This window comes from Cydia pomonella, chromosome 9 (genome assembly GCF_033807575.1).
Source record: "Cydia pomonella isolate Wapato2018A chromosome 9, ilCydPomo1, whole genome shotgun sequence".
Lineage (NCBI taxonomy): Eukaryota > Metazoa > Arthropoda > Insecta > Lepidoptera > Tortricidae > Cydia > Cydia pomonella.
The window spans coordinates 6,093,170-6,120,032 of record NC_084711.1 but is presented as its reverse complement, the minus strand read 5'-3'; the positions used below and the strand labels follow the sequence as shown (position 1 = coordinate 6,120,032).

General features: G+C 35.6%; 1 protein-coding gene across 2 annotated transcripts in view; it reads right to left on the bottom strand.

The window, feature by feature from the left end:
- LOC133521211 (cerebellar degeneration-related protein 2) overlaps positions 1–26,863 on the bottom strand; it is a 120,315-nt gene that overhangs the window by 32,333 nt on the left and 61,119 nt on the right. Inside the window, exon 1 of one of the 2 annotated variants that reach the window (XM_061856050.1) lies at positions 3,763–4,076. The exons of the other annotated variant lie outside the window; for it this stretch is intronic. Within the exon in view, the coding sequence (XP_061712034.1) occupies positions 3,763–3,844 (82 nt within the window). The 5' untranslated portion in view covers positions 3,845–4,076. Of the gene's footprint in view, positions 1–3,762; positions 4,077–26,863 lie in introns of those variants that run through there. 2 annotated transcript variants of the gene reach the window in all.

Below are 26,863 nucleotides of genomic sequence, written 5' to 3'. Positions count from 1 at the left end.
GCCTTTTGTGGGGCTACATTTTTATATCATTTGACATTTGTTAATGTGTCTAATTCTAATAGCCAGGTGGGTGCAACTACGGAGCAAATAGTTGATTACAGATGTAGTGAATAATCATTTCCCATCGTATTTTTTCGGGATCGTTCGTATTTGTCATGCTACTTCAGTCAACCTCAGTACATTTTTTACTCAGACTGACTGAAATAGCTTAACACGTTCGTACGTTTCCGTAAAAAAACGATGGGAAAGGTTTATTCACTAGAGTCTATGCGGAAAGAGAAGAGTCGTGGAATGTATTGGGCCCCATACATTCCACGACTCTTCTCTTTCCGAATAAACTCTACATCTGTACCTATTCGAGACAATCAGGTCTATACGAGTTGTAGTTTTATTCAATCTATTTTCGATATGATACTGATATTACTGATCTGTCAGTGTCATATTGGAAACAGATCCAAAAACTAAAACTCGAATTGGCCTGATTGGCGACAAGCGCGTCTGGGGTGGTTATCACGTTATTTACACTGATGCGGTTTTCAGATGCTTTATCATAAACTAATAACTAATAATATATTCGTTAATAAGTATAGGCAACCGCTGTCACATAAAGTTCCACGACATAATACATTGGCTAATATGTGCACGACAAACCGACACCTGAAGCCGCCGTGCACATTAATTATATATTTTGATATCTTACATGGGCCGAAAAAAATTAAATGATATACATAGGGTCCAAAAGTCCCTTAGGCCTTAGGTATATCAAAGCGTGCGCTGTGATTAATTTAACTTGTTTCAACAGACACTCACTACATAAACCCACTCCATAGCATACGAATGAACTAATTATTCCCTAGTTACATAAAAGGTGCGATAAAGATGACTAAATAAGCTCTAATAATCTTATTGGACATTTTATAACCAAATTGTGAGTTTTAGAGCTGTGAGATAAGAAATAAATTAACATCAGTTTGTTAGCGCTCTGCGCGTAACAGTTCGAGAAGATGACATCAATTCTTGAATTTAATTTGAACCATTATTGTGTATTAGTCACACACCTGTCGTAATAGTACCTATTCATTTTATATTTATTTGTCTTTCAAGTCTTTAAAATAACACAAGAAAGTAGCTAATAAAGTGTTACTTCAATCACATAACATTTTTATTCGGACAAGTAGGGTTTTGTTCAGTTCATTATTGATGATCCAGGGAATATATAGCCTGTCTTTCTACACGCCCTCTACGAGGAAGGTACAAGAAGCATTTATAAATGATTGGCTTCGGAATCCTAAGCATAACACCACTTTTATCATCGGCAATTAAAAGCATGATATAAACCCGAGCAAAAACAGCATTGCACACACACAAATGCAAATTAAAAATCGCAAAATAAAACCTTATACTTTGCAAAAAATCGACCGAGTTTAATCAAACGTAAATATACCGGATATTATGCAAATGATGATAATGCTTTATCTACTTAGCTATCAATTTTATTAATCTTTCGCACACAAGTCAATTATTCACGTAGTATCTTAAATGTAATCACATGCTTTTAGCATTGAAAGAAAGCAGTCAGAGTCAACTTTTTAACACCCGGATTTTAATATTGACTATATTTATCTATAAAAGTAATTATTGATTCCGTCTTGGTTGGTAGGTACATTTTATTTCCTGTATTCAGAGATAGGTACAGTCAGCATCAAAAGTAGCGGATGAAACAACGCGCCAAAAGTATCTGATATTCGGGATAACTTTTCCAAATATAGATAAATTTCTAGAATTCGCGTTCCAAAGTATATCTTTTACAGTCTTTGTTGTTCTATATTAAAGACATCACTTTTTGTTAAGCTGTTACAGAATGGTAGATACTTATGAAGCGTTATTTGATCCGCTACTTTTGATGCTGACTGTACTACTGAATAAATGTATTTTTTATTTATGATATAGGAGGCAAACGAGTAGACGAAACGAAAGATCGCTAATGGACACCCACCAGAGGGGTTATAAGGGCATTGCCGGCTTACGCTCTTTTCTTGAAAGTTTGGAGGTCGTTAGGTCCGGAAATGGAAGTACTGGAGGTGACCAAGTGAACCGATTAAAAAGGACAAATAGGTATTATTAGCCTCTTTTGTGAATTCCATCCAAAATTCATATTAAATGGGATGGTTTGCAATACACCTTTTACCATCGGTATCATGATGCAGTAATAAACAAAGAATATGTAGGTATAAAGGCAACGATTAACATTTCTGCATGAGATAAAAGTTTATTTTATTAAAAAAACACGCTTGAAGAAGTGCACGTGTAGTGAAACCCATTGTCTTATGTTATTGCCGACCTTGAAGGCGCATTGATGCACCGCGTTTTATAATTATTCATTTACTTTAATAACATACTAATAGTTAGCATAGCATGTCCATTCTCTCACATTTAGAGATGAATATGCAAGTAACAGAGCTCAACGAGGGCGCGGAGTGTTAGGGTCGGCAACGCGCATGTAACTCCTCTGGAGTTGCAGGTGTACATAGGCTTCGGAGACTACCTACCACCAGGCGTGCCGTATGCTTGTTTGCCACCGACGTAGTATTAAAAAAAAGCAAAAATGCATTTATAAATAATGAAATCCCCAGTTCATAGTCTGAGACAATGTCAAATATAGGTATATACTTTGCGGTGTAGTCGTTGTAGTCACAAATTAAACAAGACGGTAAACCAACCAGATAATAATAAGTCTTATTGGTTATTGGTAAGCTCAGATGAGACCTACAAGCGAGAGGGGATTATATATTTGCACTGGGATTTTAAGTAGGTACACTTTTGAACAATTTCGGTTACAAGAGGGGGGAAAAGGTTTCCGCATTTTTGAATGTAAGTAACTACATCTAGCTGCTTAACAGACCGGACTAGCGTCAAATTTAAAATCGATCAGAATGAATATTACGTGAATGATGTTTAAGGTGTCCGGAAAAATAAAATGAGGGGCGAAAAAATCGCTTTTTAACCGGTTGGCTAAAAGACTTATCGATTTTAAAACCCTACAAAGTAGCTAGGGGAGCCGGGGTGAATGTTCGCGACGGCACGCGGTCGTCACAATACGAAACCTTAGCTTGCCAAAACTGGATACTGTCCCCTTATCCCGGCAACCATTAAGCAATAAGCATGGCTACTTAAAATGATTCAATTCAGATCGACAGCGCTTCCTTTCTTTTCTTAGGAAGACTACAAATTCACGTCAAAAAGTTGTATTGAAGTATTGGAAATATCCTTACTTCACTCATGTCTCGTTTTATAAAATCGCTTGACAGTGCCACCTTGGTTAGTGACACTAATCGGGATTTATTTTTAGCAATGATTAACCTATCGCAATGCTAAGCAGGTAGGTAGCAACTACAGCAACCCGTGTCGCGATTGCTTTATTTCATTGACTTAAAAGAACATGATTTGGCTAGTATAAAATGATGTAAGAGATTAACAATAACAATCATGTAAGTAGCTTCCAACAGTAGTTATAACATTAGTGCAAAAGTAACTTTTAGGAAACATGAAGGTAGTTAGTAGAAAAAGAATCTCGATATTAGTTAGATAATTTAAGTATGTAAACAGCCAGCAGCTTACTGTCATCTGGGGAAAATCAATAACATCTCGCTCTCGAGACAGACTTTGACGTCGCGTCGCGTCATATGAACCATGATCTTTGTACTTTGCCTTTTCAATTTGTAAATTAAGTTCTTGTGATCTTTTGTTTTAAATGTGACTCACCGTCGAGCATGCATCGGCGTGACGCCTGATCATCCTCATCGAAGTCCTCCAGCGCCCCAGACTTGGCCTTCGCGATATCCATGGTTTGATCACAAAGACACTACGGCATTTTGCACACACAACACATGCACACGCGGCGTCACTGCGTCAGCGCGGCCAGCTGATTGAGGGGTCGGCCGCCACCGACGCGCTATCGCGGCAAATGAACGCAAATAACTGGCTTGATTATGAGTCGCTTGCACTGTCCGTTCAATGTCAGTATCGACTGTACAATCAATTTATTATGCGACAGGGCCGCGAAAAGAGGAGTCGAGTGTCGCAAGTGGCCGAGTCGAGTCTGTTCTGCGCTGCCGCGGGCATGCGTCAGTCCTTGGGAATGTACGCATGCGTGAGTCTCCGGTATCGACGCGCTATGGCGGCGACGGGACGCCAGCGCCACTGACCGCCTATCATAGTTGATAATGGGCTAACTAATTGGTGCCAGCGTTCCTTATCAACGTCTAAGATAGCGATTAAATTTCCAGTTAAACAACTTCGATTATTAAATTTCGTTTAACTAGATCAGGGTTAACTTTTTTGAGTAGACTGTATGATTTCAAATTTGATCAATATATATTTTAAAATAAGATTCAGGTTTACTTGTGCTGCACTTGAAGCTTGTTAGTTGGTCAGTGTTCGTTCAGTAAATTAAACCGCAGTAACTTGAATACGCCTACGGTTTCTCGCGCTGCTTTTGCCAGCGAATGTTCGTGCTATTTTGTATCGTGCAGGCGCTATGAAAAATAAAATTATAATTGGCTACTACTGTAACCTGTTCACTATCAAGTGAAAAATATTATAATACCCTACTCCAAAAGTTCCAAAGATATAAGAAGTTTTGTTTTTGTTTTAGGTGATGTTTTTATGAGCTCCTATTCGACTACATATAATGACAACCCGTGACATGGCTACGATATATCCATAATTCCATACATCATTTTAAGTCAAACGTTTATACAGTAGTCGCTGTCACTCTAAGCGCCACTTGCACCATCCTACTAACCGTTAATCCAGTGTCAATATATACCATGGTATCTCCAGGTTTAACCGGCTGGTCTTATTTTTTTTTTGTCAATTTTAAACCAAAATGTCATGAGGTTTCTAGAGTTTCCTGGCATACATATTTTTATCTTTTTTATATAATGTTAAAGTTCTTTTTTAACCATCATGTTTGCATAGAAGCGGAGGTCTTAACTGTACAAGTCTTCTTGAGCTTACCGTGGGAGTTAGTCAATTTGTGTAACAATATCCCTATAATATAAAAAAACTGTAAATTAGCAAACTTCGAATCAATTTTGTCATTTTCTAACACAAATGTCAAAAGGACAAACAATTAACAACTTAAGTATTAGATTACACAGATTATGAATAAAACAGAAATAGGCCTCCAAATGAATAGCTACTTGTGTCACGCTTTCTTCAAAGGACTGGTTAAAAAGCAAACTTTAAACACATAATGTCACCGAAAATATTAATTTGTATTCCGTGCTTAAGATAATAATTATGAGGTAAAGGTTATGTTTGATATTTTTGATCAACGAGTTTAAAGGTGACAAAAAACGTTATAACATTACGTCATGGAACTTGTTGTTAAGAAGATGATGTCAAGTTTATTCCGGGGGTATTATAAAGAGGGAGGCGTATTCAGACTTTAAAATATGATGTTGATTTCGTATTAATACTTGTGTCCCGAAGTTTCGGCTAAGGCATCATCTTTGGCCAAAGTTTCAGTTTGCCAAAAAAGCTGCCGGCTGCCGGAAACAGTATTTCCGTTCGTGTTCGGCCGAAGTTTCAGTTTCGGCAGGTTTCGGTCAAAGGTTCGGTTCAGCCGAAATTAGAGCAAATAATCGGGTTTTAGATGGACACTCATTCATATATAATTATTTTTTCGATGAAAAAATACTTTGTTGTTTTCGGAGGGCAGGGGAGGCAGCAACGAGCAGTCGGGCTCTAGTTTCGAGTCGGGCTCCGCATCTGCTCCAGCGCTACAGGCAAATCAGCTCCTTTCCCCGTGCGTATCAAACCGCAGACGCAGAGCACAACGTGAGCCGCCTGCGCTGCGCTTTGATACGCTACGGCGGGCGAGGGCTGCTTCCCCTCCGCGCCTCCGGCCTTTGAGTTCTTGACATACACCCTAGAGATAGGACAAACAAGACCATGTGGATAGTGGGGTGTACCGATTGGGATTTTGGTTATTTAACGCATTTTGAGATTGTTCAGAGCGCCAAAAATATGTACTCACCTAAAGTTTCAAAAATAGGTATCCAAAGTAAAATATATATGTACAAAGTACAATATTTCGGCTATTATTCTTTTTAGAGATTTTTTTAAAATAAAACACGTCTATTTTGGCATATTCTATACTATAAAATCATAAATGTCATAATGACATGCCACCGATGCATAATTTCCTGCGTGCCCTTTGTGCCCCAGCCCTTAGGATGCCTGCAGCCCCACACCGTATCGCATACAACACGTTATCGACCCTTTACGAACATGTATAACTACTTTTTTTTTGATATTTTTTAAATGTAGATTTAAGCACTACTAGTAAGACAGAGATTTAATATTAGCACAATCGGAATATGTAAACCAAACCTCGAAATCTCTTGGACAGTCCTGAAATTTGGTATGTATGTAAATAAAAAGCCCCTTATTCATGTCCATAGTCCATACCATTTGACACTTGGGGACCTCGAGGAATCGCAGCCATCTTGGAAAATGTGTACCATCCTGGAGAAATTCGCGTTTTACTCAAAATCTACGTTATCTGGGAAAATATGGGGTCAGACAACATAAAAGCTTATTAAATTCTACACAAAAAAGTTTAGATACCTTTGAGAAAAAAATACATCTTGTAGAAAATACTTGCCGAATCTAGGTTTAGCACTTATACACTTCCAGGGGACATTCTCTTAAAAGGAAACTTGCAGCAATATTAATTCCACTTTTGTGTATACATTAAATTTGTACATGATCTACCCCAATATCAATATTTTACTTGACTACACTTCTCCAGAACGTAGGGTTGTGGGTTTAAGTACTGATGATTCCGTACAAATTTGTATTGCATAGCACTCGTGTACCAATTACGGATTAACTGATGTCTGTTTTATTGAAATCTGCTTTATAATTTAGGTGCTAGAAGAAAAATTATGATTTAATATTCGGAGTCCTCTCAAGGTGGCTCTACTGATATTTCTTTAATAAAACAAGTGTAAACAGGTCGTGAAGGGCAAGAGAAATCTACCGATATGTCATTTTTAAAAATCTGGCTATTATCCTAAGCTACGGGGTGTACTGAATCATCAGTACTTAAACCCATAATCCTACTTTCTGGTTAAGTCAATTCGTATTCTCCCGAATTTCCTATTAAGAGAATGTCCCCTGGAAGTGTATAAGTGTGTGTAGTGTGTGTGTGTATAGTGTAGAAGCCTAGATTCAGCAAGAATTTTTTATAACTAGATGTGGTTTTTCCGCAAAGATATCTAAGTGTTTGTGTAGAATAATAAGCTTTAATGTTGTCTTACACCATATTTTCCTAGATAACGTAGATTTTGAGTAAAACGCGAATGTCTCGAGAATGGTACACATTTTCCAAGACGGCTGCGATTCCCCGAGGTCCCCAAATGTCAAATGGTATGGACACGAATAAGGAGCCTTTTATTTACATACATACCATTTACATAGGTACCATATTTCAGGACTGTTCAAGAGATTTCGAGGTTTGTTCTATTCCGATTGTGCTATATGTTAAATATCAAATATTGATTGAATTTTATTTACAATAATAATGGATGTATACAGAGGATTAATATAACTAGTTTAAATCTAAAATATACCCTTGAGGCATTGTACCAAGGATGCTGCCGGCATTTCCTCGTTGGATCGCAATACAGATACGTTTGTGCGAGGAATATCAAATCAATGTGTATTTTAAAAATGTGAATAGAGTTTCGGGTCTAGAGATCACTTTTCTTGTAATAGCAAGTAAATCAACCATGTTCGTTTATACAAGGTGTATTATAAAATAAAATGTTAAACTGGGTGTTATGAATGACAAAATAAATATGGGCGATAACATGAAGGTACTGTAAAAATATATAAGTAATAATAATAAATGGTTTATGTTATAACCTTTGGACTCAAAGGACCTTAAATCCTTAACTAACTAACGTTATTTCTATAATAATTAAAGGTTAAGTATATTCGGGTGATGGCCAAAGTCAAAAACAAGCGACGGATTGAACGTTCTAATCGTGACAACAATGCACCATCGATATCGAAGGAAATATGGCTGTTGACAGTATTTAAAATAAATTATTTCACAGCACCATGCATGAAATAAAGCACCAGAAAATTAATAATAAAACGTAGACAACAGTTACTTTTAGACACAATTTCTATTTTATAAATCTTGTAGAACTATAAAGAGTAGGTAAGTTGACCGTGACGTCATTTGCTAGTATTTCACGTAAATTATATTGTGGCAAATCGTTTTGACACTTCGAAAAAAGTGAACTGTTGACAGTGACTTCAACCGCGTTAATGTTGTACCTAAAAAATTAACAAACAAAAGTACGGTAGAGCTTAGGCCGCAATTGGGAGAATCAACTTTTTAGCGTCACTCGTTGCCATGGTTACGATTAGTTGTCCAGGGGACAAAAGTTCATTGAAATACTGATTTTATGGTACTTAAATGAATTAAACTTGCGTTTTTGTGGTCGTTATAACCAATGTCCATAATGGGCCCCCTACTAAGCATGTTAATAGAACGGCATACAACGTCTCTTCAAACAAACTGTGCCACTGTTGTCCCTTGGACAACGGGACAGGATAACAAAACAAAAAAAGTTGATTCACCCAATTACATTACCATAGAAATGTGATCATAGATGTAAGAGTCATTGAAAAATGACAAACCTATGATGGTGTAGGTAATTTAAAAAATTAGACGTACCTATAAGATCATATTTGACTGGTAGTCAAATACCCTATTGACAGTGACTTTAAAAAAACAACAAAGGCCGCATTTACATGATCATAGAAATGTGATCATAATATGGGATCCTATTTGAAAGCAATCCTACAATTATGATCATATACGTCAAATTTGTTTAATTACACCATCATAGGTTTGTCATTTTTCAATGTCTCCTATATCTATGATCACATTTATATGATAATATAATGTTACTGTAGCCTAATTGCGGCCTAAGAAGAGTAGGCTAAGTTGAAGTAAACAAAACAGTTTTTTTTAATTACTTAATACTTATTTTTGGACTAAAAAGGTCAAATTAAAGTTGACGACTTAACTCATGTTATAACCGGATATATTTAAAATATCATTAACCAGCTTAGATCATCAATAGGTTCTCTCTCGCGAACAAAAATCTTAAACAAGATTATAATCGGTACAGCAAAGTAGGCTAATAAATTAATTAGACACTGTATCGCTACACTTTGGGTTCGATACCCACTTATTGGATACGATAAAATCGCTATTACACAATCCATTGGTTCGCGGACGACAAATCGAGTTCTTATGTCAAATTTCTTTTAACTCTACATTGATTTCATTTAAAAAAAACACCTTATCATGTAGAGCACAAGGTTTCTTTTCAAAATTTAAAAGTAAACGAAATACGAGATTGTCAAAGTGACACGTGGAAATTAATCGCATGAAAGTTTGGCAGACTATTTGTTACGTCCCACAGGGAAGCAACAAAGGTTCTCGCGGGCGTACAATAGTTACATTATTTTACAGCCGAAAGCTTATGTAAGTACTAAACGACTATTAAAGCCAAATTAATGGACCTAATGACTAAACTTACATAATTCTTTCGGTAAATGCTGAGTAGTTAAACTGTAACTCATTAATAAAATTAACAATCAGGCCAACGAAATTGCCTACATCTTACAATTAGTGTAAGGTTCTATCCAAAGATCCAAAGAATTATTTGAAATGTATGTTTGTTTTAACCGATTAAAATTCATATTAACTTTGCTAATTTTGTTGTAAATATATGACAGTTCGATTGGACCTAAAAAGAAACAACTGTCATTGATCTGACGTTTAACTGTCCAGAGTTTTAGTTTTTTCGGCGGTCTTTTGATGTGAGTGAGATTGTTAGAATTATCTTGATTATTCACATTGCATTAATGATAAAAATAAACGATTGTCTATTTAAAAGTGTGCAGGTGTCTTAATTATCGATACCCAGTGTCATATTAGCCCGGCAACTAACTTGATCCGTGTACGGTACGACCTTAGCTCAGCTTGTTTTATGCTTAGACCCTAATCTGTTTGACAAAGTCATTGTTAATTTAAGCAGTGTGATTGGCTATCGCAAGGCCGTTCGATCCGTTCTGAGTGAAAAGAAACAAGCCTGCCGATTTGATACCTATCTATCTACCCCAGCAATCCTTTGCATTTCCATAGCGTAGCAAAACAAAAGAAATACAGAGCCATATCTGGAATAATAGCCAATTGAGTTATCGGCCTTAGGCGTCTGTTTAATGGAGACATGAATCGTTTTTATATTTAATTATAATGCTAACTGCTATTTCCATAGCAAGAAGAACAATTATAAATTACATAACGTTATCAGTGGCATAGCTAAAATACTATTTGATACAGGCGCCAAGAATCAGAGCTCAATAACGGCTAATGTCTTTATGTAGACAAATTTTCTCACGGTTTTAATTGCCCCATAAATACTAGAACAATGTTATCGTTGATCTGACTCATTCGACGCCGATTTATTAGATAACTACACGCAATAATGTTTGATTTGACAAGAAATTGCAGTTGAATGATTATATTGGATAGAACCTTGTTATTGGTATTCAACTGAGGATGAATTAACATTTCCTTAATTATTTTTTAATGTTTCGAGACGCAGTAAAATGTTTGCATTCTATGTTTATTTTATTACCTTCAAAAGGGTAATTTGATACTAGTCGTTGCGTTTGCTTATATGGTTAGGAAAATAGATTTTGTCATTAATTGTCTACTTTTTTGTAACCTTTCAGATTTTGTTACGTACCCTGGACCTCTGATTGTCAGATATTTGCACTAGTTATCCTATATATTCGTACTTATACAATGTGCTGTACACTGATCATCAAAAAGTTTTTATATTAGGTAGATATATTTTTCAGCAACCGCGATAGTTAGTCATGGAATAAAACTAAAAAAAAACTTCTAATGCTTTGCTTTGTTATTTAAATGAAATAGATAAAATAGGTGTAATGTATCACTTAGCTTTTTGAGCCTGATTTGCATTTATATATAACCTTCAAGTTTATAAGTTTGGTAATTATTTCTGTTTGTGAGTAGTTTTGCATGTTGTTTTATTTTAACAGAGGTGAATATAGGCATTTTTCCTCAGTCTCCCGTTGACCATTAACTCTGTAAAGAGGTCGAAACGTCGGGATCTATTTCAAATAAATTACACGTGATTTATTAATAATTTTATTTAAAGTACTTTTATGATATGACAACTTGAATTGGCAATCCCAACATTCCTGATTCTAGAGATCACAAGTTCTACAAGTTAACGCAGCTGCCAACAGTGCCATTTTTGTGCCTCAGTTAATCTGTAGCTAAGAGTCAAACCAAGATAAGTTGCCAGAGATTTTGACAGCAACTTATGACGTTTGCTGTTAAGCAAGTGTTAACTTGCTCAGGCTGGGCTATCAAAATCGCTGCCAAATTAGCTTGGTCGGACTATACGCCTATGACAGCAACTTCTCAACCAGTCCACCACCTACTTTACATTAAGATCGTTGGCAACGCTAAGCCCCGCTGTGACAACCGAGCCTATAAACAAGCTGACACACATTGTTTATAGGGTTGCAGGACGCCACGGGCTATCGGTACAGTCGTAAACAGTGTTTGTTATCGGCGGTTTTGTCTGCGACTGTACCCAGGAAACACTGTCATTTGATATTTTATGAGTAAATAAAACTGGATACAATGTTTGCAAGCACGATAATAACGAGCACGTACAACTTCAAACAAGTCCGCACACGAAGCGTCGTCGTAGCGTAGCGTATGAGATTTCTGTCGTCATTACGACAGGCGTAGTATTAAGTTAATACACGCGTAAAAAACAAAACTTCTGACGTACATATCAAACAATAAAAAGATATTCATCTGACGAGAAAGTAAGATCGTAAAAATCGTAATAAATAATAATAATCAATTAAATTTACCGGACTAAGAAAGTTCTATAGAAATATACTGTTAAAAGTCCTACAATAATTACGTTATCTATAAACGTCTGTTAAGTGTTTCACAATGTCCAAGTAAAGTTATGAATAAGCTATTTGCCACTTATCTGACGAATAATGTCATCGTAAGCGTTTCACAATCTTCAAATAAGTTTAACTATTAGATAAAGTGCTAAGTTTTGCAGGAAGTTTTATCATGCATTTAATTTATTTGTTAATTAGCTATCCGATTCTTTCCTAAGTTTTATGAATATGGTTAACAATTGTTTCAAGAAACCAAGGTGTTGATCTAGATCAAGTCGTTTTGAAAGAAAAAAATACGTCAGGCATGCGCAATTGATGTATTATGGTACCTAAGTACATATATCCGCTACTTATCCACCCATTTCACGTTGGATTGCTGAATTCGATGGCTACCTAATTTTGTAGAACAGGTAGATAACTTAATAAGTATCATTTAATATTTACCAATGCCTATATACCTATTCTAGGTAGGTGATTTATATTTTTTCATTAAAACATCTACATACTTGTACATGTGTTAATGAACAATATATGATGTCAATTCTTAATACATGTTTAGATATTATAGATAACTAAATTAATCTTGCAAGTCACGCATTGACGTCAATAATCAAAAGCTCAAAGCCCACCTTCAAAGGAAAACAAGCTAATGCTCACTGAACTTGAAATAATGGCATGCTCGCGGCATTGACGTAACTTTGCCGGTTACACTAGGTATGGGTTCAAGGTTTGAGAGCGTATCTAACAAAATATAAATGTTACGAAGTTTAGTGTAACGTCTCCAATACCTAATTACCTGGGGGCCTAATCAAGATGACAATCGTACTCGTTGTTGTTGTAATCGTAATCGATGATCATCGACAAACGCCAAATCAAAAGAAAAAATGTCCCGTGACTATTTCCATATATTATTTGTTTCGATTGACGTTTTCTATCAACCATAGTTATCTTGGCTAGGCCCCCTGTACATGTACAGGTTTCATTTTAGATGTTTTCACATAAGTTAACTCCATCAGCATGTGAATTAACGTATAAGATTATACTAAAATGTAATTATTATTCTAGGTTTCCACATAGATACGCTCTAATTTAGAGTATGTTGGGATCTACAATAGTTCGAAAAAAGAAACTGATTTGTCTAGTAGGAAAGTACCTACCGTACTTTCCTACTAGACAAATCAGTTTCTTTTTTCGAACTGTCAAAACGATTAACCACTATGAAACTTGCAAGTGACACCACGGTCAATTCCATCTGCTTTTTTAAATCTATCCGATTTATAAATTGAGTCAAAATATAACTGCTATCTACGTTTTTGTTATACTTTTCTGGTGCTTTATTTCGTGCATGGTGTGAAATAATCTATTTTAAATCATATTCTACAAGTCAATTTATTCCATCCATGTCTGCTATAAAACATAACCCATATTGAAAACCTTATTTACAGCTACGTAATAGGTAAGATCTTATCTCTTAATGCGTCCTAGTTAAAAACACGAGATTATACTAGAAAAGGCGTAAAAACAGAAATAAAATAAAACCTCAGATTCGACGCCGATCAAATGGAAGATAGTATGATTGCACTTCATTAAATGCTTTTTGCTTGTAGCGTGTCGATAGTATCGACTCGATACTCGTGCGACTAGAAAACTCGATTGTTCCACATTTACCGCGGATTCTCACCGCCGGCTGTTATGTTCCTACGTATGACATAAATATGACAGCTGAATTAGAACAAGCAATTGGAGGAAAGTGAAATGACTTGTACAGGAAATGGGGAAAAGCGTTAATGTAGGAAGTGATCATGTCAGGTTTTCTTACGACCTATCCTGTTTTGTCGGAAAAGAACGAAGACGATGTAGTTGAGTACAAAGTAGTAAGTACTCGTATTCAGAATGCAACAAACAAAGTAAAATTACACTTTTGTTAATGTAAAAATCAGCTCGGTGTCCGTCTGTCATAAACGATAAGACATCATTTAAAGTTAGTGTTAAGAGGGCCGTGCGCTTTTTGGTCACTATCAATGTATACAAACAATGCTGTCGTGGTGTCAAATTGAAATTAGAAATCATTGATAAACCCGCGCCTGTGCAACCATTTGGGTGATTATAATCTTTTCAATACTCAGTTGGATTTGATTGATGAAACTTAATACCAATGCTTGTTAGATAATTCTGACTCGTGTAGGTGTATCGTTTTCAGGCTCGTTTCATCGCAAATCGTACGTAACCACAAAATGAGATGGAAACTTTACTATGGTTCGTAAAATCCCACATTACTTACATTAGGTAAGCTAGCTGCCATTTATGTGCACATTGCCAATACCGGATAGACATAGGCTTATAATTTACACTTTACATTAACATGTAAAGTGTAAAATATAGACAGCAACTAAGCATTCGATTCAAACGCTTCAGCGTTTCGGCTTCGGGCTATCGTATGTTAGCGTGTCTATAATTATGTCATCGTCTCATTATATCTGACTGTATATCACAGTCAAATGGCAGTTGTAACTCAGTGATAATTATTTATTGTAATCTTATAGCTTAGGGCGCAATGGCGAGAGTGGCGATAATCGTAAAACGAAATGTGGGAGGACAGTTGTGTAACAATGGTGTAATTCCTAATGTACAAGTTCGCGTAGGGACCATTAAATATAGTATAGTATTGTATGTGGGACAATTATAACATAGTGGTGGTTAATACGCACTTCTCCCATACTACCTTAAATAAGACGGAAAATATTACATTTTCATCACAAATTATGGACCAGTTGGTACCAAGTTGTTTATTAACATTGATGGTAATTTGTATAAAAAATTAGATATAAACAACATATGTAGCGTTCTAAATTTGCAAGACAGCTTTAATGTACCTACTATAAACGGCCGAACTATAAACGGCTTGGTTTTCCTTAGAGGATACGGGAGCTGAGATTTATCTATTTTTGGTGAAAATATCCGTCTCGCTAACGCAGGTTCCGAAAACTAGTGCGATAAGGTCAACGCCAGGTTAGGCGAAAAATCCTGCGCAAAAATTTCAAAAAACTATGTTTCGTACTAGACTGTTTCCTCCTCCAAATCTTAAGCAAATGTAACGAAATTATGAGATCTAAATGGTAATTAAATTATCTATGTCAGACTGTTTTAATTTTTAGAGTAATTGATGTCAGTTTTGAATACCATGCTTCTCTTTGGGGCCTAGTAAATTAGGCCGTTTTTGGGAATATTTTAAGTGATAGAGAGAGAGAGAGAGAGAGAGAGAGATATTAATAACAATAAACTGTGTTGAAAAAATCATTGCTCTAGCTTCAAAAACCACGGAGGAAACAGTCGAGTACGTTTGTATGAAGGAACAACCACTCCTGTTGCCTTTTAAGAGTTCATTATGTATATAGAATATATGCAAGATTAAGTAGAGTACATGTATACTAATGTGCCTAATATTTCTTACCGCGAAGAAATATTTAATATAGCTTGGTATAGTAGATTGTTTTTTGCTCTTAGTCCTAACGTTATACAGTATTAAACTTGCAATAGGTACCTGACAAATTGCATCTGGCCTGACCTGACAACCTGACACCTTCCACTTTGCTCTATCTGCATATTAGTGTCAGCTCTGAAGTTTTGACAGCATGTCGAAACGAAATCCGCCAGGTAGGGTATACGTTCCATTACCCAACGTCCTTGAGCGTTATTCCAAATTTAAAGTAACCGCTTGTGACATAGCCAATATTGTAAATATCGACGATTGGTTTCCTTATTTCGCTATTTGACAATCAAAATATATTTTGTGATCATTTGTAAAGCTCTCGAATTTGGTACTACTGCACCTGATAATAGTGATAATTTTAGAAATAGGTTCGTTAACAAGCCTCCTCACACTTCTTCCATTTATCTCTGTCTTGAGCTGTATTAATCCATTCTGAACCCGCTACTGAGTTAATATCATCTATACATTTCTTTTTTGGTTTTGCTTAGCGTCTCTTCCCTAGTGGTATACACTACCTTAATATATAAATGGGCAATAAGGTCGTGTATAATATTTTTGTCACTTTGTGTGTGATGATATTTTCAGACGTGACTTTACTTATACATAGTGTTGTATGAGTAGACTACTTATTAATTTTGTAGAAATTGTTGTGTAAATATAGTTTCAATATTTTTTAAAAATCTATTTTGATTAACCGAATTATCACTGAATGGGAAGTGACAGTATTCGGGCCGAAGTGGTAGTTTACTAAGACTAAATCGTTGTTCTGTTAACAAGAAATGTCTACAGACCGTGATGATAATGTTCATGTTATCGAGACAAAATCGGCGATGTCATAACTTGTCATAATTCCACGTGGAACAGACCCCCATATTATCAAGACAAAATCGGCGATGTCATAACTTGTCATAATTCCACGTGGAACAGACCCCCATATTATCAAGACAAAATCGGCGATGTCATAACTTGTCATAATCCTATGTGGAACAGACCCCCTTGTACGATTAAGCTTTAACCAAACAGTGCGGTGTATCGATTAAATGAAAGTAATTACCTCACAATGGACTCATTAATCATGGATAAGTATTAAGTCAAAATGTGGTAATGACTTAGTTGCGTAAGTGTTATGAATTATCTTTAGCATCGGACAAAGTTTTTAATTACGTTAGATTATGGATTGGCTGTTTCCTGCCTATCTGTTTAAACTTTTTGTACACACTATGAGCTTCCGACTAGTTATTACTCGTAGTTATAGAGTGCTGCGGTCTGTGGTAGCAGAGTGATGTGTGCCACTTTCAAATCGGGTCATGGATTCGAAAAATAGCTCGTACCAAAGAGTTTCTTAGAACTTTTGAACGAAATATTATTTGACTTTTACTATATTCCAATTACCAAAGTTGGCGCTGGTGCAGCCGCATGCTCTGCTGCAAGCTTCAAACATCGCAACTAATATGTCACCTCGGTCGTAGCTACATATTTGCGCGTTTGGGGTTGAAACCATGGAGCCGTGAGGCCCTAGCGCGCGTCGCCTCTAAGCTATCAAATCATTTTATAGAGGCTGGACAATATTTCGCTCAATGAATCAGCATTGCTATTCAGAGGGGCAACACGGCCAGACTTCTGGAATTTCCATTTTTTTATTTAACGATTTAAATAAATAAATATTATACTACGACATTATTACACAAATTGACTAAGTCCCACAGTAAGCTTAATAAGGCTTGTGTTGAGGGTACTTAGACAACGATATATATAATATATAAATATTTATAAATACTTAAATACATAGAAAACACCCATGACTCAGGAACAAATATCCATGCTCATCACACGAATAAATGCCCTTACTAGGATTTGAACCCGGGACCATCAGCTTCGTAGGCAGGGTCACTACCCACTAGGCCAAACCGGTCGTCGTAGTATTTATATTACGGTAAAGTATTTATTCACCACACAATTAATTGTTCAAAAACGGATAAGAAAGTTGGATTTTATCCACATGTGTGGCAAAATAATCTGGTGATTGTGAGTTGTTTCCTTATGTTAGCTGGTAGAATTGACTTTTAAATGATGATTTTGAATGATACATATTTCATAACGTTAATTTGGGTATGATTTGGTTTGATTTTGTTTGATATTTGATATTACAAGTTCCCTCGCGTTGGTGTGGTGAAAAATGTTGTGTTTCACTCGGTGGTCTTGAAACCCTCGCAACGCTCGAGATTCCACTTTTCTTATCAATATTGGCGCAAGCGGTTAAAGTTTGCCGCCTTGTAAAACAAATAACTCTTTACCAGTTAAGTGAAAATCCCAAAACAACAAATCTAATCTAAAAACTGGTTGACTTCTTCGGCCGTAAAAACAGTTTACGGAGTACGGACGCAATTCTCGGACGCCTGTAGGATGCATCTAAGAAAGCGCTAAGCTAAAAAGTAGAAGCTTCCAGTGTCGCGTTTTATATTAAACTTTAACCTGTAATCTCTATCAGCGTCCCTTTCCAACAAATTTGGTTGAAGAACTTGTATAAGGCAGGTTTCAGGCTCTTACAACACGCAACCCTGGTGTACCAGATTAATAACAACTGTCTGAAGATACAGGTACGAGAACTTACACCTGGTTGACCTGGTTAAAGAATTTTGCAAATTCCGCAAGCAATAAGCAAGTCACCGTGTAGATGTAGACGCCCATAACAATGGTTTTACCTGTAACAATAAAATTAAATAGAAATTAACAATTATATATGAATATGAGAACATTTAGCGTAAAGTTATAATGGACAACCATGTAAGAACATTGAGATTGATACAGTTTGACCAAGCTAAGTAGGCAGCGATTTTAATAGCGCAGATTATGCAAGTGTTATTTATACGTCATAATTTCATAGAAGTTTGTGTTTAAAATGACTCTTGCATGGTCTAGGCTATCAAAATCGCTGCCAACTTAGCTTGGTCTAATTCTTTTGAAATAGGTATGTCCATTTCCAAGTCACTAAGTTGAACTGTAGGTACAGTAGCAAAAGAAGGGCATTGAAAAGCAAAATAAGGGCATGTGATCTTCACAATACCACCGGAGCAAGCCAAAATAACAATCGTTCATCGACAAACGTCAAATGTATAGAAAAAACCGGCCAAGAACATGTCGGGCCATGCTCAGTGTAGAGTTCCATAGTTAACCTTCTGGCACAATCATAATAGGCTGAATGGGAGCTATTAGTATATAGTTTTATTTAATAAGGCATGGCAAATTTGCATAATTAGTAATTAAAGTAATAGACGTATGGCCATGATTTTTTTTTCTTAGGACTTACTTGCGATCGGAAACTTTGCATATCTGGAGGTAAATAACTAAATAGGTATAAACATATTGCAATATTTATGAAAAAATACGTAAGTACTTTAGCAAACTGCAGTAATTTTATTGGCAAAAGTACATATAAGTGTTGAAGTCCCTGACTTCTGAGCTTGGTAAAAACCTGTGTTAGGTAAAAATTATTTGTTCATTAAAGTATGAAAATCAGTGGCATTGTCTATTATTTATTTTTTTTACTTTTTGTTCTAAAACTGCCAACAGTCAACGGCATTACTCATACAGCCAACATGGTGAAAGTGTTTAATTTAAATATAAAATAACAATTGAATAAGTTAAACAAGCAATATTTTTCTTACATTTTACATTATTTACATGAATAATGCCAAATAACTTTAAAAACACATTGAATGTTAAAATAACGTGTGGGGCGTGTGGCTGTACGTCTTTTTACTAATGAAGTGATTTATTTTGCGATAACTCAAAAACAACTTAACTGATCATGTTCTCTATTTACACTTTTTTTCATATTTTTTGGACCCATAGTTCAAAAGTTAAACGGAGAAGGACACAATTTGTCCTAAAATATTCACTTCATCAAAAAAATGTTCGTTGAAGACTCGATTCGTTTTGAAAGACCTATCCAACGCGAAAAAAAAGGAATATTTTGTAATTTTTATTTTACCGTTTTGTAACCATGATTGATTTATGTATCCATGCCAAATTGCACTTTCTAGCACTAACAATCACGAAGCAAAGCCGCGGACAGACATATAGACGGACATGGCGAAACTATAAGGGTTCCTAGCTGACTGCGGAACCCTGAAAATGAACCGGGACGACACAGCATGAAAAGTCACATTAATAAGTTTCAATTGGCGTTTTTTATATATGATTATCATCCTAGCCAAGATGATAATCATTAGTAGTAAAGTAGGTATTAACAATAAAGTATATCACTCAGATAATTTTGAACACGACGTCGCGCGCTTATCTAAATCTGCTTACCTGCTTACCTACAATTGATAATGCAGTAAAAAATAATACTATATTATTTATATCGGTAAATGATAGTTTTGTAATTGTTGATTTTTCAGTCCATGCTAATGCAGCTAATAATGACAAAAGGAAAATGCCAATATCTGAAATATAGGTATGCAAGCATAAAATAAAATTTAAAAAGTCGGCCATGTGCGAGTCTGACTCGCGCACGAAGGGCTCCGTGCCATTATCTAAAAAAACACTTTTTTCTATGGGAGCCCCCTTAAATATTTATTTTATTCTGTTTTTAGTATTTGTTGTTACAGCGGCCACAGAAATACAAAATCTGTAGAAATTTCAACTGGCTAACTATCACGGTTCATGAGATACAGTCTGGTAACAGACGGACGGACGGACAGCGGAGTCTTAGTAATAGGGTCCCGTTTGACCCTTTGGGTACGGAACCCTAATAAAAACGATCGGTAGAGAATACGAGTAACATAGAAAGTTTAAGCTTGACACTACCAATTTCTCGGTGTCTCGGCCACGGCCATGTCATGTCCAAACACTGGCGATGATGTCACAAGCTGTCAAAAACTAAGTCAAATATCGCTGTGTTAGACAAAGATTCTGTCATTGTCATGTCATATATTGACATGAAGGAAGAAAGTGTCATCTCATTCAGATAACGCTTAACTAATTACCTGTTAGTAATAAAAATAAACAAGATGAAATCGATATGAAGATCGACTCTATGGTATGATAGATTTATGCATGCGCTCTCCGAAAGTTTGCTGGGAAGTGATTGATTCATCAGATAAGCGTCAATCCGTCTCGGACATGTATAATTAAAATGAATTATGTAAATTATCCAGTGCTATGAAATTAGAACCTTCATGTACATGCATTAGGATTAAATTAGCTTGTACCTTGGTTTTAGTTGTGATTATTTTTGGTTTTAATAAGACATCCTAGCTATATCCGGTAGCTCATTAAATTTATTACTGACACGCGACTATAGGTAAAGTTGATTATTTTTGACAGGGTATAGTCACTTGCAATAATATCTTGCACTAAAGAAGCGCATAAATACATATGTGACACAATCTACTAGTAGAATATAATTGCAAGAAATAAATTGCAAGTTACTACTCTACCCCTGCTATGAAAAATAAGAAATAAGTGCCAAATAAGATAATTAGAAAAAATAATTTGCTTCTATTCGAATGACTCAAATTTAGTTGAAGGAATAGGTACCAACAGCGAACAGTTTATAAAAAGTTAGAAAATGTACACAAACTCCTTTCAGCATTTTCCTCATAAGGACGGCCAAATTTCCTATTAGCAAAAATATACATTATATACAATAAGGCTAAGTACATATATCCAAAAGTATAGTCCAGAAGTTAAGGCTGTATGTTAATTAATTGTATCAACGTACATACTTACTCCTACTGTGCTTCTTTCTTGACTCATGATCATAAATTAATGACGAAATAACAAACGTTTAGTTACTACTTGTTGAAGAAAGTTATCGAAGGCGTCTCTTAGCACCCTCTTGTATCAATATCTTCGATCTAGAATAGCCGATCGGACTTCCTCTTATGAAAGACGATAGGCGATTACGGTTAAAGTGCGGAGGTATTTAATATGCGATGTTAAATTAAAAGCCATTGTGTAAGAAGTCGTGGCTGTTTGGGCGTATCTGGTGCGGGTCTTATGGCATTTGGTGTAGGTAAATTAGTCGGCAGTTTTGGGTGGTAAGTATTTACTTAAACTTTATTGCACAGTAAAAATATACAGTTAATAAAGACGGACTTGGTACTACTTAGTGCTGGTATAATATTATGTACTTATGTACGAGTATGATTGCAAAATGTAACTTTTATGTTGATTTCTGATTATAATGTTGCAGTATGTTTAGAAAATATCCCTTTCCGTATAACTAAATATTCGAATATTTTAAAAGAAATTGCGATTATAACTTCATCCGACGACCGGTCTGGCCTAGCGGGTAGTGACTCTGCCTACGAAGCCGATAGTCCTGGGTTCAAATACTTCGAATCCCGGTAAGGGCATTTATTTGTGTGATGAACACAGATACTGTGTTTTCTATGTACTTACGTGTTTATCATCCATCACCTAGTACCCATAATATTAGCTTTGCTTTGTTTGGGGCTAGGTTGATCTGAGTAAGATGTCCACTGATATTTATTTATTTTTAGTGGTCCGTTTAAAACTTTGTTCACGAAACGCTAAACTTACGTTGGTATCACTTCGGTTTTGCAAATCGGTTAAATGCGTTTTTCTCAGACACCGTTTGACGTAGATAGCAAAAAAGAAAAGTTATAGCAATTGCCACCACTAAAATTGTAAATTATTCAAAACCGCTTTTCTTATTTTAGGGGGAAATTTAGGGGGTTGAGAGGGACTTACCCGAAGCATGAAGATTATGCCAAGTTACGCAAGATACTTAAATTTCGCGTTATAAAAGTCAGTAGGCTGTGCAGAAAGTCCAAGCCAAACATAACACCCACTTTCATGAAACCGTTAAGGTCCATTAAAAATGCGCTAAAGTGTTAATGGCGTTTATAACACCACAATGTTATTTAATAAATGTTTTAGCAAACAATTTGAAGAGATTTTAATGAAACTGATTATTTCTTTCACTTTCGTAAGATCAGAATTTGAAATTTTGGCAAACACAATAAAATACCTAACTCACAATATAAATCTTACCAGTCAACTAAGTTGAATTTTGGGTCATGGGTCAGGTTTGTACAAGTAGCTAGAAAATAGAGGTAAGTAATTAATTCAAAATAACAAAGAGACCCATAATTTCAATTGGTTGGCTGTACTTAGGTAAAATACAAAACTCTTTGATCCGAGTTGTTCGATAATAATTTGGCAATTATTGAATTTAAACTATCGTGAGTCATACTAACAATAAGCTAATTTTACGGTTTAACTCAGGTTTTTTTGACAGAGCGTTAACGAAGGTCTCTGTTTTAGCTTGGGCTTTCATCTTGATGCTTTCCTATGTCCGGGTATTCACCTCTTCAGGCTCATTACTCAAACGATTCTCGAGAAATGTTGTGAGCAGGTTTTGTTTTTTTGGAACAAGTTCAAAATGGCTACATTGTGAGTTTGCTGTGATAATGTCTCAACTCAACGAATTAGGTATTATTTACCCCTACCCTTATAAATACTCTATCATACTACATTGTCAATTTACTCAGCTTTATTATATTTTTAAAGTAAAAAGTATTTACGTAAATACTCTAGAGACTACAATCACATAGATAAAAAACTAAATATAATTATATGTCATTGTATTCACACGCTTCACGTTTGCGAAAGGTTGTAAACCAATCGCTTACACGCTCAGATAACATCGATTTTGAGGTACGGGGTTACATTGTGGAGCAATTGTACAAATAGGGAATTAGTATTTAGAGCTCAGAAACGTAAGCACCTACTTAATACAAATCACAAAATCATGTAAACAAAGTTCATTAAGTACGAAATTCTAACGCTTTCGCATATATATATATATACACGAAGTCATATTGTATATGAAGTATAACCTTTCCTCTCCAATTTGAATAGTTATCGCCAACAGTAGATATAAGGCATATAAGCTTAAATTTGGCAATTTTTGAATAATATATTTACAGTACTAGCTGGTGGCCTAGCGGTAAGAGCGTGCGACTTGCAATGCAACCCGGAGGTTGCGGGTTCAACATCATTTGATATTTACCAGTCGCTTTTCGGTGAAGGAAAACATCTTGAGGAAACCGGAATAATACCAATAAGTCCTAGTTTACCCTCTGGGTTGGAAGGTCAGATGGCAGTCCCTTTCGTAGTACCTATGCCAATTCTAAGGATTTGTTGCCAAGCGGACCCTAGGCTCCCATGAGCCGTGGCAAAAAATTCCGGGACAACGCAAGGAAGATGACGATATTTAAAGTGCTAGGCACAAAAGTCAGGAAAAGGAAAAGGATAGATATTGCACGCCCTGATTTCTGTTGAATAATCCGTTAGTGAGTTGCATATTACACATGTTACACATTACACCTTAACACGCAACCCATAAGAGCATTAACGGCCTTTCCACTTACAATTATTAAGTTTCCTTGGCTGCTATTCATTTAGCACTAATAATACTCGACTGTGTGCGTGTTCCCATTATAACTTGACCCATAGCTATAATATCGAAAATCAAGTTTCAGCATATGCCTCTCTTTCACTCAAACAGGCAAGAGCAATAGGGACTATAGGGAGGCAGATGATGATTTTTTTTATTTTCGATATAATGTTGAAAGCTAATAAGTTCTATAATTACATTATTACGCCACACTACACACTACATCGTATTCGAATGAATGAATTATGGGTTACAGTTTAAAGAAACAGCGATTCATTTGATTTGACTTGCTGTTCTAGTTTTATTTAATTTTAAATAGTGAACAACCTCTGGTGAGATACTTGAATTATGATTCAACAGTAGCTTGAATATATCAGTCCAGTGAAGTCTTGTTAATAAAATCTAATAACCATTACAATTATTTATAAAATATTATCATTTAGGCATACCACTATACTGGTTTTTTTTGGGGTCGTGATTTGGGATGTAAAAATTTATTAAGATGGTTTCCGATTTTTTTTATACCAGGTACGTAAACAAGGTATTTAATGTGTATAGATTTCGCCATGGAAAAAAGAGTTAATCCATATACATTGAATTAAATGCATAGATACTGAATATAAAGTAGGTATTGCTGTGCTAAATTAGATAACGAACTCCAACTTGGTATTAAATAGCAGTGTTTAAGCGTCTAACTAGACTGTCAACTGTCATCGAAATTAGACGCTTTTCAATATGCATTACCGGGCCATTCATTCACAATCGAATAACATCGATTGAGACACAGATTGAACGAAATTGATTGTTATCTATAATCGATTAGATTACGCATTGTATGTGGTACCTACCTACTTATGCCGTAACAGTTTTAGATGATCACCGTAAGTAGTCTTACGAATAAACGACACGAGCAAAATTTGGGTCTCGCTTGGTCTTAATATATAAAAAAAAAACTTAAGAATAGAAAAATCACTTAGGTACTTACTGCTCATGACTTTTAGATATCGCTATTTGTTGCATTTTTACTGTTTATGACTTATAGTTGATAGAAAATGATTACAATCATAAATAAAGGTTTGTTTATTTAATATTTAGTTCAAGATAATTTCGGTTCCTGTACAAGCCATTCTAGAGCGACATTGACATTTCAAACAAACTCACGATACAGATAACTATTGGCTGTCTAAGGTATCTCATGATTGAGTTCACACCAAAATTTTTAGTATTCACCGAATCATTATTATCATAGGTTATCGAAAAAGTCTTACGAGTATATTAGAATAGTACATTGTGCAACCCCTTCGCTGTAAGGGAGATATTGATATTCTTATCCACGGAATTACACACAATGTTTTTCATCACACTTGTGAAGAAAATACTAAATTTTAAGCGGAATAATTAATATTGATATTTTTTGACAGATTAGTCACAGACCCATCCGGCATTCAGCCGCGATTGAATATTGTGTAAAAATATTTTACTCAAGCTTGCAATGAAATGTTGACATGAAATTAGGTCTGGAAATACTACGTATCCGGTGCGATGAGTGAAGATGATATGTAAAGGAATTTCATACAGCCTTGCTAGTGTGTACTGTGAAGGTTGGAAACCTTCATAGTCTCGTGATAGATAACTGGCAATGATTATTTGAATTCAGAATCAATTCGCCTGCAGATCTTTATTCCGTCAGGAGGGCGATAGTTATGAATTCAAATAATCGTTGCCAGTTATCTAACAAGAGACTGTGAAGGTTTCCAACCTCCCAGTACCTAGTCATGTAAAGCAACCTTCTTTTGTTTTTAAACCTCAAATTGTGACACAACGTCTTGGCATTCAATTCAACCATCAAATACCTAGTAGTAAATTCGTTTGTTTTTAGCTGTGTAAACCTACGAATAACACAAATTGACTACATTTTTTTTCTTATATTTTTTTATTTTATTTCATTGCTACCATAACACTGTTTACGAGCAAGTGTGATGAAAATGTGTCTATTGTTCGACGGTGTTTTAAACAAAGAATTGAAATTCGTTGTGATAACCTATAAAACGAAACAAATTAAATCTTAAGCTATCCCACAATATCGGCATGTTAAAACTGACATAGGTATGTAGGTTTGTAGGTAGGTACCTACAAAACTACACAGTAGGTAAGTAAAAAGTGCGGCGCCATACAAATTGAAATGTAGGTCCCGTTCAAATCTTTCAGTGACATAACGGAGGCACTCGTCCGCACCATAACATACCATCTAATATTTCGAATAAGATTACTTATGTCAAATCGTATTTGTAAAAATACCCATATAGTCTGTCAAGACACTATTTCAAATACTGCGGTTTAAGTATATGACATGTATCCATGGTTAAAATTCTCTCGTTTTAATTATGCCAGAGAATAAGATTGGGGCAGAAGCGTGTTCACTTCGTAGGTAATTGTACATGAAAGGCAGTAATTTAGGTTGGTACCTATATCTATATTTCCTAATGATTTTATTGTAATGTTATGGATCTTACGATGGATCCAGAATGTATGGCAAGATCCGTGGATCCGGATAATTTCATACATTTCGGATCCGGCTTGCAAACCCTAGTTGTGTAGGATACTTATATACCTACATATTACCTAACATTATATAACCGGTATTCGGTACTAAATTAGGTACATGTGCTTAATTTACAGCTTCAAGTTATGTAGTGTGTCATATAATTTATTAATGCCACGACAATATTATGTACGCTACGTTAGCTCAGGGAAACATGAAAAACTTGTCAAAAGCACTTCCCGAATCAGTCGGCCGTAAGCGGGACGCAATAGTTAATTAATCTACTAGTAGAAGGCAGTAAAGTGTGAGTTTAATAGTAGTCTTGAGACTTTTT